Raw genomic sequence first — 13,192 nt, 5'->3', positions numbered from 1 at the left:
GTGTGGTATTTTTGGGGGTTACTGACAGGGTAGCTTGGTTGATACAGAAAATGTTAAAATTGCATTGGCTAGTGGGCCTCCTTCCCTTTCGGCGTCTAGGGTGCAGGGGTCCGGGAGGAAGAGTCTAGTAACTCACCGTCTGGAACACCATCTGGGACAGAAAACTGGCTGTGATTTTGCCGATGTCCCTCTCACCTCCCATCTTACAAAGGATGTAGCCATAGAGGTTAGCAGCTTGGAGAGAAATCCCAGCTATCACAAGGGCCTGCGCTCAGACAAAGCAAATTCTTTTAAGAGCATATATTGAACCCCACCCACCCCCTCCCCCCAAACCACATAGAAGCAACTCTGGCCTGTACCTAGTCACAGCCAACCTTCTCTGAGCACTCACCGATCGTCATAGGTACCTTGTCAACAACCCAAGAGGTTGGTGCCATTATCATCCCATTTTACAGGGAAGAAAGTGAAGCCCAGAGAACCAAAGTTGCCCACAGTCCCAGAGCCGATGCAGGGCTGGACCAGCATCCAAACTCCAGAGCCCCTGCTTTTAATTATACTGCTGCTCCTACGGTCTGTGGGTATTTTGTTTTCCAAGTGAGGCAGATCACAGCACTGAGACGGTAAGAAAACTGAAATGAAACTTCATAACTCTGAGGTGAGCTTATTCCTATTGAGGAAGGGTTCCAGAGTAGGCTAGCACATGCTTTTGCTTTCAACTCCTTCCTCAGCATTATTCCTAGGCATCCAGAAGATCCAGCCCATGGCCATCGGTGGGGGAGTGGATAAAGCAAACGTAGCGTAGCCGTATAGGGGGCTATTACACAGCCATAGAAAAGGAAAAGAAATACTGATAAATGTTGCAACACCCACGAACCTTGAAAATCCCATGTTAAGTGAGAGAAGATCACAAGCAATCATGTTCTAGAATTCTAGTTATAGGAAGTACCTGGAATAGGTGAGCCTATTGAAACAGAAGAACGAGGAGCAGGGCCAGGAGGGAGTGAGGGCTAACAGGTACAGGGTTTCTTTCTGGGGGGATGAAACTACCCTCACACTGGCTGTGGTGTTGACGGCACCACAGTGAATCCCCTGGAAACCCGGCGAATGGCACACGCTAAATGGGTGAATGGCCCGGTATGTGAACCATCTCGGTAAAGCGGTTTCCAACCAGTTGGCAGACGACCACGGAACCCGCTCGTGCCCCCTGTTGCACGCAGATGGCGAAGCCACGCCAGGGCCAGGCGGTGCCTTACCAGCCACTCGAGCTTCAAGGAGAACAAGGTGCTGAAGAAGAACACGGTCCAAATCAGCGGGCAGATGACGAGGCCAAGCCAGAAGATGCGCGCCTCCGCTTCTGTGGCCGCGCTGCGCTGCGGGGACGCCTGCCGGGGAGGGAGGGCCCCGTCTTCAATGGGAGCGCACTCCCATTCTTGTTCTTGGCATGCGGTGGCCACCAGGCGCAGGGCCGATGGGGGCGGCAACCAGACCCGCACGGAGCCCAGAGGGGACCCGCGCAAACTTCCACAGCCACGTCCCCGCTGCGAGGCGGACCCGTAGTGGACGGTACCTTTCTGGCCTCAAAAATCCAGCGGCCCTTCCCGTCTTCGTCTATGTGGTTCCACCAGCGGAGGCCCACCAGCAATCTCCCGGTCACGTTCTGGGGGACATGGACAGAAGGACCCCAGGCACGCCGTTAAGAACGAGTCGTCTTTTCACTGACAGACAAAAGTCCATTCATGTTGAACTTGTCCCGGGAGCAAGGGGAGAGGGGAACTGAACCGTGGCAGGTTCTGAGAATCCGTGGGAGTCTCCTAATTTTCAACTCAGTTTACCTGTAAGTGACTCCCCCCCCACCACATACACACACCCCAAAAATATGTGGCATATTTTAAATGTATGCCAGGTTTGCCAAAAATCCAAAGCCAGGTGGAGCTGTCACTCGCATAAGACACATCCTTGCAGCGATGACAACTGAGGACCAGAACCATCGTTCAGCTCTGAACAATGGGTTTCAACTTGAATTTCAAGTAATGTCGGCTCAGTATGTATTTGCAGTTTCAACGAAAGTACCTCTCGGCTCAAATCGGGAGGGTCACCATCTAGAAACACAGCCCTTGTGTTTCCAGAGCGATGGCATCATGAGCGAAGGGGCCTTACCTTCACAGACCAGAAGTCAAAGGACAGGAGGAGAAGCACGGTGACAAAGCAGCCCACAAAGCTTCTGCTGAACCAGTCACAGCACACATAGGTGACGATGGCGCTCACTCGGAAAAACAGATGGAAAAAGGTGGCCAACGGGTGCCTAGGAAAGAACCCAGAAGCCCCCTCACTGCAAAGGCCAAGGGGGCAGTCACCAAGCTCACTCTGTGGGTTCTGGCTTTCCGCGTTGTCCCCAGTGCACTGCGAGCCCGACTCAGGCCGCAGCTCTGCAAACGTCTGTAAGTCACGAGTTCTGAAACAGTCATTAGTATACTAGCATCTCTCCCCTCTCGAAGAATCCAGTACTTTCCCCTAACTCGATTTCAAAGATCACTTGCCTTCTTCGAAACTTGGGTACCTCTGAAGTGAAACAGGACAGTGGTCACTGCCTCCCCACCTGGCAGTGATAAGGACCAGTTCCCTAAAGGTAAAGGTTGGGTTATTCCACCAGTAACAGAGCAGCCCACGTGCAGCCCATGGGTGCAGTCTCGTGTCACCGGGGAACGCGTGTTCCTGGAGAGAGGGAAATCCTGACTCGTCTCGTAGCAATTTATAAAGAAAAAAGTCTTGAGAGAGAGACCAGAGACCCAAGGTTAGATGGATGACGAGGCCACCCATGTATCCAGGGCGGAGAGAACAAAGACCTATAGGGGTCAGGCAGGTGCTGGTGGTGGGTGACACGGACCAGGTAGGGGACCCTTCTGGCATCTACTTTGATAGAGCACGGGAAGAAACAAGCAGCCAAGATGGAGAAGGCAGCCCTGCAAGGGGGACGGTGGTTGGCAGTTAAAGCACCAGCCAGGGCTCTGGAGGGAGGGGAGGAAGGGGCAGGCCTCCTCACCCAGCTCTGCTGGATCTGGTATTTGCACGAGAAGCCAGAAATTAAAAGTTGCAACAGGAAAATATTTTTAAAGGACAGAGACTGATACGATTAATAAAATATCACAGGCCGTGTTTCATACTGGCCCATGAGCCTCTAACTGGCAGTGGCATCAGGCAGGCACCTGCTCGTTCTTTCCAAGAGGACCGCACAGAATAAGCGAACTGGGTTCCTGTGTAATTGTGCGGTTTCTGACTCTCAAGGGAATGTGAACTGATTGAGAACCGGAACTCATAGTGGCTTCTGAATTTACTCCTGGTGTTCCAAAGGAGGAGCGAGAGGTGTCAAACCACCGGCCGTTTGCCAGAACACTTCTCCTCTGTGCCTTTCATATCCTGAGCTCTCCTGGTGGCCGGGGTGCAAGCCAGCCGGGGACATGTACCTAGCCCTGAAGAATCAGATGTGATCTCATAGATTCTCCAGATCTGGAATATTCCCGAACGTAAGACCCTCAGCAGTCTCTGATGCCCTTTTAACCTTAAATCTTTTTTTTAAATGTTCGTGAGGGAGTACACATACGTGAACGGAGAAGGCCAGAAATGGAGACAGGATCCGAAGCAGAGAGCACAGAGCCCGACGCGCGGCTTGAACTCGCAGACCTTGAGATCATGACCTGAGCTGAAATCAAGACTCGGATGCTTAATCAGCTGAACCACCTAGGCGCCCCTAACCTTAAATCTTGAGAATCTTTTAACTAAATGTCTTAATACAACTTAATGCCTCCACCCTGAAGATAAAGAAGTCTTCTTTCCAGAAATGAAAGTTCTTTCAGGGAAAAAGCCATGTTTGAGATCATTTTACATGCCTGATAATCGTACCTGGCATTTAAGATTCTCGGCAAATATTTGTCGTGCCAAGTCGTGTAGTTGAGTTTATATTGTAGAACAGTGTAGACCTAAAAGACATAGGAGACACCCACCCATGTCCACGGATCCAGGCTAAAACCTGGAAGTTCATGCATTCGAATAAATCCCCTGCCCACCCACTTTTTTTTTTTTTTTTTTTGGCTGTGGTTTCCTAACAAATGCAGAAAAATTCCCATTGTTGGAAGGTTCTGCTTAGTTGGGTACCCGTCAAATGATTTCCTTAATTTATAATGGAAAGTACTATTATCGTGGCCATCATTACTCAAAGGCCAAAGTAGAAAAGGATGCCTCCTGCACCCTCAAATATGGCTTTCATCCTGTCCAATGCAGGCTGTCCTCTGGGCCACCCTCCAAACCCTCCTTCGGTCCACCTCTGTCCCCCGCCAGCACTCACAGGGGGAGCTTCCTGGTCTTGAGAGCAGTGAGGGCCATGGCTTTCACCTGCCTTTCCCTGCCGGGGGACAGTGGGGGGGGGGGGACAGTCTGCCACCCCCCGGGGTTCTCTCTGCCACCTCCATGGCCACAGAGCACCCTGACAGTCACCTCCACATCCCAAGGCCACTGGCTTCCAACTCCACCCTCCCAGGCACCCACCCACTTGCCCCTCGAGAGGCAACCAGTCCTGAGGTGCCAGACTGCCCGCGTTCAAATCCTGCTCCGACCTCGGAGCGGCTCCGCCACCCTCCCTCGGCCACGCAACCTCTGGGCACTCAATCTCCACTTCTGTAAAATGGGAATGCCAACACCAGCCAAATCCTAGCTACTAAAAGATCAAGTGGAAGGTGGCACGTCAAAAGGGCTTGAAACACAGATCGTGCTCAGAGACCGTGACCGGCTTACCTCAGCCCTCAGTCACTCGAAACCCATCTACCTCCAAGGAACCCAGCTGTGAAATTCCCCTCAAGACCACAACTTTCTCTCTCACTAGCCAGGGGCAGACCTTCGTCTCTGCAGGGATCCCCCGAGACTCCTGACCTCTCCATATCCAGCCCGCCCCCCATCCCTCCATTTCACCGAAGAACCTTCTGCATTCCTCAGCTTGAACAGGTAGCGCTTTCCGCTTGCTCGGTAGGCGACCCTCGGCAGGCCAGGCCCAGAGGAGAGGAGGAGGAGGCAGGGAGAGGAGAGGAGAGGAGAGGAAATGAAATTGCTTCAGGTGTGGTCAAGGCGGGGGGGGGGGGGGGGGCGAGTCCATACGGGCGTGTGTTTTAGCGTAAATCCATCTTCACAGTTCTGTGCCCCACAGCTGCAGTCTTCCCCTTGGAGGGGATGTGGAAGGTTCTCGGCCCGGAAGGCACGTGCAAGCCACCTGAGGAAGCATAAAGGTGTGCGCCAGGCTACTACCCCCTCCCAGGGCAGGCGGGGCCGGGCCTGCAGCGCAGCCCAGACCTGAATTTTGCAAAGAAAAAGCACCACGGAACCCTGGATTCATAAACTCTGGCCCAGGAGCCCAATCTGGCCCACTTCCTGTTTTGTAAGTAAAGTTTTATTGGAACACAGCCACGCTTACTCATTCACTAGCCTGCCAAGTCGACAATGTTCTTACCCAGAAAGTATGCCAGCCTCTGCCCCAGACCGGCATGAACAATGATGATACTGGGCGCTATTCAAAACAAATCAAAATAGGGGCGCCTGGCTGGCTCGGTGGGTTGAGCATCTGAGTCTTGATTTCGATTTCGGCTCAGGCCAGGATCCCAGGGTTGTACGAGCAAGCCCTGCGTCGGGCTCCACGCGGAGCAGGGAGCCTGCTTGAGATTCTTATCCTCTCATTCACATTCTGTCTCCCTCCCTCTCTGTTCACTGGAGAGCTCACGCTCTAAAATAAATAAAAGTGAAAAAATTTTTAAAAACAAACCAAAATAAAGCTAATTGCTACTAATGGCCCCCCACCTCCCCCCCCACCCCCCCGCAAAAAATCTGCTTTCAGAAGCTACAGGTTGGGAGCTGGCTGGCAGAACCAACGGATCGTGCTAGAAATCAGAGCATCTTTTTCTCTGGGGGTGGTTGAGGGGAGGGTGACTGAGAAGGTGACAGAGGTGCCGCAGACACTCTGTATCTCCATCTCGTCTGGATACATGTATAAAAGTTCATACCAGGGGCACCTGGGTGGCCCAGTTGGTTAAGCATCCAACTTCGGCTCAGGTCATGATCTCACGGTTCTTGGGTTCGAGCCCCACACTGGGTTCTGCACTGATGGTGCAGAGCCTGCCTGAAATTCTCTCTCTCCGTCTCTCTCTGCTCCTCCCCTACTTGCCCCCTCTCTCCTCCTCAAAATAAACAAACTTTTAAAAAAAAGTTCAAACCATCTACTTTAGCGTACTTTATGTACATTATACCTTTGAAAAGTTTTGCTTGAAGCTCCTGACCAGAGAAATCTTTGCAAATCACCCTAAAAACTCTACATGTGATACAATCCAGTAATCACGCTGCTCAGGATTTACTCAAATGAGTCTAAAACTTCAGTCCACACCTACCACAGGACAGTTATTTACAGCAACCTTATGCATCACTGCCCCAAACTGGGAGTGACCCAAGATGTCCTCAATAGGTGAATCGATCATCTGTGGGTCCTTCCACACAGGGGAATGTTATTCAGCCCTAAAAAGCAATGAGCTCTCAAGCCATGAAAAGGCCAAGAGGAACCTTAGATGCATGTTACAAAATCAAGCCAGTGTGAAAAGGCTGCTTACTGTAGCACTCCAACACTAGGGACATTCTGGGAAAAACTGAACGGTAGACACAGTTAAAAAAAAAAAAAGTTGCTAGGGGTTGTGGACAGTGGGAGGAAGGGAGAGAAGAATACGGGGATTTTCAGGGCAGTGAAATACTCTCCACGACACAATGGTGGATACATGTCATTATGCTAATGTCAAAGCCTAGAAAATGCCCACCGCCAGCACGGACCCTCATGTGAACAAGGGACTGTAGGTGACAATGCCGTGTTGGTTTGTAACACATCCAAGACACTAATGCAAGCTGTTAATAGGGGAGACTTTGGGGCGGGGGAGGGCTCATGGGGACCCTGTACTGTTTGCTCAATTTTTCTGTAAACCTAAAACTGCTCAAAAAAATGGACACAGAGGGTGGTGGATGGGGGTTGGGGAGAGGCTGGGTCTAAACAAAGTAAATAAAATAAAATAGGGGGAGGTCCCACAAGGACACAAGTCCCCTGTCCCATTTTTTTTTTTTAAGGTTAATTTTGAGAAGGTGAGCAGGGGAGGGAAAGAGAGAGAAAGAGAGAGGGAGAGAGAGAATCCCAAGCAGGCTCCAGGCTATCAGTGCAAAGCCCGACAGGGGGCTCGATGTCACAAACTGTGAGATCATGACCTGAGCTGAACTCAAGACTTAGACGCCTAACCGACCGAACTACCCAGGCGCCCCTCCCATACGCTTCTAAGGAAGGTCTGACTTGAGGGGGAAAGGTTGGTTTAATCCCAAATTCAGCAGAGATTGAACAGTATCTTAAAAAATTGTCTTGTGTTTAATTGTTTAAATTACTTTGAAAATCATGCTCTGGTTTTTAAAGACTGTCTCCAGCTTGAGTTCCTCAGCAAACATTCTATTTTATGTTCTCTTCCTTTAATTTAAAACCTCCTCCTTCAGGGGTACCCGGGTGGCTCAGTCACTGAAGCATCTGACTCTTGATGTCAGGGTCGTCAGTTCAAGCCCCATATTGGGCTCCGCACTGGGCATGAAGCATACTTAAAACAAAAACAAAAACTGTATATATTTAATTAAATTATAGAATATACATTTTATATATATCATATATATGATTTATATGATATATATGAATATGATATATATCATATATATGTCATATATATCATCCTTCAGACACTGGGGAAGCTCTGCTTTTCAATGGGACAAACGATGAGGAAAGACCGTATCTTTACTCCTCGGTTTACTCTGCCACAACCAACCAACCAACCAACCAACCAAGCATATGAGGTTGTGCCTAGAATTTGCGTCCCAACGACCCAGGGGCTGGAGTGGATGCAGGGGTGAGGATGTAACACTGGCCACGTGCTGATCCCAATGGAGGCTCACTGTTCTCTGTACTTTTATGTAAATTAAAATTAAATTAAAAAGTACAAAAAGAAATCAGAGGCAACCTCAACTTTGCATTGAGGCAAGAATAAACCAAGCCCATGAATTGATATTCTGGGGGTTATCTGTGGTCAAAATAAAAATCCAGACCTAAAAATCCCCAACTGAGTAATTGACCATTACAGTTGGATGCATGAGGAAAATTCCAGAAAGCAGGTCCTTTCTTCTGGGCTTACCAGCTCCTCGCACCAAAAAAAAAAAAAAAAAAAAAAAAAAGGAAAGAAAGAAACCACCAACCAACCAACCAACAAAAGGCCACTCCTACTTGCAACATAAATGCCTGCCCAGCCCCCACCCAGACAGTGGGGGCAGGGAGAGCCAGAGAGCCTAGACCCACGCTCGCACACCATGTTTGCCGAGTGAATGTACGGCCCTGGCCGAGGCTCAGGGCCTTGGTTTACTCATCTGTAAGATGGGAGGACAACATCTGCCCCAGGTGCCTGACGTTCCTGGGCAGGAAATCCCTAGGATACCAGACCAGAGGGGGCATCAGGTGGCTGTGGCTAATCACTCTGCTGTTTCTCATTCATGGTTACAATTTGTTGGGGGGAGGGGGGGGCGGGCGGGGAGAAAGCCTGGGCTGGGGATGCTCCTTTTAGACATTCTCTGTCAGAGGTTTTCCCCCAACTGTTAAAAATGAGCAGCGTGCTATTTATTTCTTCAGCCCCGACGCCCACTTAGAGTCAGGTGTCTCTTCCGCTCCCAGCAGCGTGCCAGCACGAAGACATGGGAGGAAGGGGACCCCCAGGCGCAACACCGCCTGCCCATCCCTCACCCGCTCCCCTGGACTGCTGGGGTCTGGCTGGAAACGTGTGATCAGCAGACCCCCACCAGGCCTCCTGAGCCCCCATCTGCATTTTAACTACACCTCAGGGGACTCGTGGGCTCCTCTCAATCAAGGGGCCCTCCCTACTCCTTCCTCAACATGGACTCAGTTCCAGGAGCAAAAAACAAACAGGTGCGGGTCCCTTCGGCCTCTAAAAGCGGGGACGCCTCTGTGCCCTTCCGAAACCCCGTGGGCCTGGCCAGCCAGGGGGGCGAACCGTCTGCACAGAATTGGAGGTTTCTTCTCCAGAATGCCCCAGAGGTAGTGTTCACACCTCTGTCCTGCAGAGTCACTCGTTTCCTCAAATGACAATGTCCCCCTTCCACCTCTGTCAACTGAGCCCGGGACAGGCAGGTTTTCAGACAGTTGGGACGCCTACACAGATGCGGACCGCTATGTCCTCACGGCTTGGATTCAAAGGTCAGCACGACAGAAGTCTGAGTGTTTTAGCAAATTTAAACAAACAAACAAAATAACCAGACTTCCCTCTGGTTGCCAGGGTTGTAACTTGTTTCTGTTCTTTATTTCTTCTTAAAGAGGCATCCCAACTTTAGAGGCTGGACAGGCTTAGCAGCAAGTTAAAGTGGACCCCCAGAGACAAGTCAGTGGGCCCCTGGCTGCTCGGCCCACGCGGGCCCTCTGGGGGGATCCTCCCCTCTTTCCCGGGAGGGCATCAAGGCAGAGACACCCTCCCCTCCCCCAGCCACAGAGCCCAGAGTTTTCACAACAACAGGAAGCCAAAACAACAGAAAACCTGTCTTCCAGCAAAAACCTGCACGTGTGTGTGCACGGCAGCAACCTTCCCGATGGCCGAAACGGGTCCAGCGCTAGGTAGATGAACAAAATAGGACCGATCCACACAGCGGGACATTACACGGCCACAGAGAGGAAGGAAGCATGGACACAGGCCATCGGGAGGACAAACCTTGAAAGCGTGAGGCTTAAGTGAAAGAAGCCAGACAAAAAGGCAGAGATACTGTCGGATCCACCTGCACGAGGAAGCTAGAGCAGGCAGGTTCACACGGCCAGCAAAGCAGGACGGCGAGGGAACAGAGTCATTGCTCAACGTGTACCGAGTTTCGGTTTGGCAGACGGACGGCGGTGACGCTTGCACAACATTGTGAACGTACTTGGCAGCACCGAGCTGTACTTGGAAATGGTCACAATGGTCCATTTTAGGTGATGCATATGTAACCACAATAAAAAACATGAAAAAAAAGAAGGGACAAAGGGCTAACACCTGCTACAACGCGGAGGAACCTGGAAAACAAAAGGAAATGCTGAGCCAAAGCAGCCGGGGCACATAGGGTAGGATTCCACTCCTGGGAAACATCCGGAACAGGCCAATCTAGAGGGATGGCAAGCACAGGAGAGGCTGCAGGGGGCAGGGGGACAGGGGAACGGGGAGTTTGTGTTCAATGGGCAAGGGGGTTTCCTTTTGGGGGGATGCAAAGGTTCTAGAACCAGACAATGGTGATGGTTCCACGCCTGTCACAGAATCGTTCACTTTAAATGGTTAAAAATGGCCAATTTTACATGATGTGTAGTTTACCACAACTTCCAAGCGAGAGAAAACAAATGGGGAAATGAGAGCCGCCCTCAGGAGCTCTCCCAAAGAAGGGGGTGTGGGGGGAGCGGTGAGTAGCGGCTCTGGGTACAAGTTGGGACACGCTGATCAGCAGTCTGGCCGGGTTCACATCCCAGCTCCACCACCGAAGACCTGGGTGACCCTGAGCAGGTGGCTTAACCTCTCTGTGAGAGTCCCGTTCTCCTCACCCATGAAACGGGGTGAGAAGGGCTGCTGGGGTGGGGGTGGGGTGCCAATCAGGCGTAGTTCACGTGAATCACGTGCCCCAAGCGGAGCAGCACGTGCACGGTAGCAGCGATGACTGCAGGGAGATGCGGGGAACCCACGAGGGGACGATAAGGTCCCTGAGGGCTTGGGGCACTGCCTGGCGGGCAGCGGGGCTTCAATAAATGCCAGCTGCTCCCAGACACAGTGCATCGGGGACTCGCCATTCCACCCCCTTCTTCCACAGACGGATCACCTGGGTCCCTCGTTCAATCAGGATTCTGATTCGGGAGGGTGGGGGCGGGGGTGGGGCGAAGAGTCTGCATCTCAATGAGCATCCAGGTGATGCCAGTGCTGCTGGGGCCTCAGAGCAACCTGGGGGTGGCAGAAACGGGGGAAAGCAGCCACCCGCTGTATTCGTCTCCTGGAGCTACTGTGAACAAAGCACCGCCAGCGGGGTGGCTTAAAGCAACAGAAAGTTCTCCCTGCCCACCCGGAGGCCAGAAATCCAAACTCACAGTGTGGACCGGGCTGGTTCCGCTGAGGGCCGTGAGGGACGATCCGTCCCGTGCCGCTCCGCTACCTTCTGGTGGCGTGCCTGGGCTTGTGGCTGCCTCACCCCAATCTCTGCCCCCAGTGTCACACGGCGTCCTCAGCGGGCCTGCCTTCCCGGGGTTGGCTTTTTAGAAGGACACCAGTCACTCTGCATTAGCAGCCCACCCTGCTCCAGTGTGACCTCATCTTAACTAATCCTATCTGCAAATGCAAAGACCCTCTTACCAAATGAGCTCACCTTTTGCGGGACTAGAGGTTAGAACTTCCACAGATCTTTTCTGGGGGGAGAGGAGACAAGTCAACCCATAACACCCACCTTGGGACAATTGAGCCCAAGGAAGCCAGGTAGGAAGGGGATACAGAGGCATCTTGCAGATGAGGAAGCCAGGAAGCAAGGTGAAGTGAATCGCCCCAGGCTCTGAGCAAAGAAGCATTTATGTAGGTACCGGCAGCTGGAATCAGGCCCCACCTCCCCTCTCTCTGGCTTCACGCCCCGGAGGGAACCGGGTCTGCCCAAAGACGGGTCGGGAAGGCTCGCTAAGTGCTAGCAGCTGCTCTGAGCGGCAGACTCTGCACCAGAACCCAAGTCCTTCATTTCAGCCTAGAGTTTCCAGGCTGCCGCACCTGTCAGCTGCCCCCCACTGAGCCACAGACATTGGTGAAACCTCTCCCCCCAATACATCCACTAAGAGAGGAGTCTGGGTCCACCTGACACACTGTGTGGCCACAGAGCCTGGGAGCTGAGGCCAGAGACGCACCGAGACTCACCATGACGCTGGCCTCTGGACTCCACGCGGGGGATTCCAGGCACAGATGGACAAACGCACACAAGCCCGGGGCATCCGTACACCCCAGGTAGCAAGGAGGCTGTCAAAGACCATGGAAGTCGGACAAAAGACTCAGAAACCGGCTGGAAGAGGCTTCTGCCCGGCCACCGGTGGGACCATCTGAGAAACAATCTGCAACTCATCTGATATTTACAAGCCCTCTGCTCACCTATGGGAGAAAAAAGAGGACCCGCTTGTGTCTACAACACAGGAGAATGAAGGGCAAGAATCTAACACGCAACGTGCCCTGTCTCTGTAACGTCACCTGCCAATGACCAAAACGTCAACGAGGGGGAGACTGTAGATCACTACAGTTCACACTGAGAGGACTCAGGGAGGGACAGAGCTGAGGACAAGCAGGCATCAGGAGCCCCCGGTGGAAGGACACCCCACACCCCGCCCCTTGAAACTGGCGTCAAATCAACCACACTGGAATCCCATCCAGCCTCCGGCTCCAACTACTAACGTGCAAGAAATCTAGGGGGCCAAGGAAAATACTGAAGGACAAACAAAATCCAGACTGGAGGAAGCTCTACAGACCATCAAAGCAATGGCAAAGGGTTAGAAAAGACAGAAGGAGACTGGGGAGCCTATGGGTTAAAAGGACCTAAGAAATCCGGCAACATGGGAATGTTACTGGGCTGCAGTTCCAACAAATAAGTAAATAAAATTATGAGACAATCAAGAAACTTTGGACACTGGCTGGATATTTCACAGTATTTGGGAATTATTATTTTAAAGTGAGGAATGCTACTGTGGTTCTGCTTTCAAAAGTAAGTTTTCTCGGGGCACCTGGGTGGCTCAGTCGGTTAGGCGTCTGACTCTTGATTTCAGCTCAGGTCACGATCTCGCAGTTCATGGGATCAAGCCCCACGTCAGGCTGTGCACTGACAGTGCAGAGCCTGCTTGCGATTCTCTCTCCCTCTTTCTCTGCCCCTCCCCCGCATGCACTCTGGCCCTCTCTCTCAAAATAAATAAACTTAAAAAAAAAAAGAAAAGAAAAAGAAAATGTCCTTTAAAAACCAAAAATAAAAATGAGTTTTCTTTTAGAGAGAACATATCAAATTATGCTTGAAGTGACGTGATGTGGTGTCTGGGGTTTGCTTCAAAATAGCCAGGGGATAATTCAAAGGACTG

At 51.7% G+C, this 13,192-nt stretch overlaps 1 protein-coding gene across 2 annotated transcripts in view; it reads right to left on the bottom strand.

Annotated features, from left to right (window-relative positions):
• Positions 1–13,192, bottom strand: part of TVP23A (trans-golgi network vesicle protein 23 homolog A) — a 29,597-nt gene that overhangs the window by 1,347 nt on the left and 15,058 nt on the right. The window contains exons 3-6 of one of the 2 annotated variants that reach the window (XM_045462361.1): positions 2,158–2,302; positions 1,568–1,657; positions 1,254–1,382; positions 137–265 (exon numbers count right to left, since the gene is read on the bottom strand). In XM_045462361.1, the coding sequence (XP_045318317.1) occupies positions 137–265; positions 1,254–1,382; positions 1,568–1,657; positions 2,158–2,302 (493 nt within the window). Of the gene's footprint in view, positions 1–136; positions 266–1,003; positions 1,383–1,567; positions 1,658–2,157; positions 2,303–13,192 lie in introns of those variants that run through there. The other variant, XM_045462360.1, reaches the window with a different exon arrangement.

The sequence above is a fragment of the Leopardus geoffroyi genome, chromosome E3, assembly GCF_018350155.1.
Source record: "Leopardus geoffroyi isolate Oge1 chromosome E3, O.geoffroyi_Oge1_pat1.0, whole genome shotgun sequence".
Lineage (NCBI taxonomy): Eukaryota > Metazoa > Chordata > Mammalia > Carnivora > Felidae > Leopardus > Leopardus geoffroyi.
This window is presented reverse-complemented; position numbering and strand designations above follow the sequence as displayed.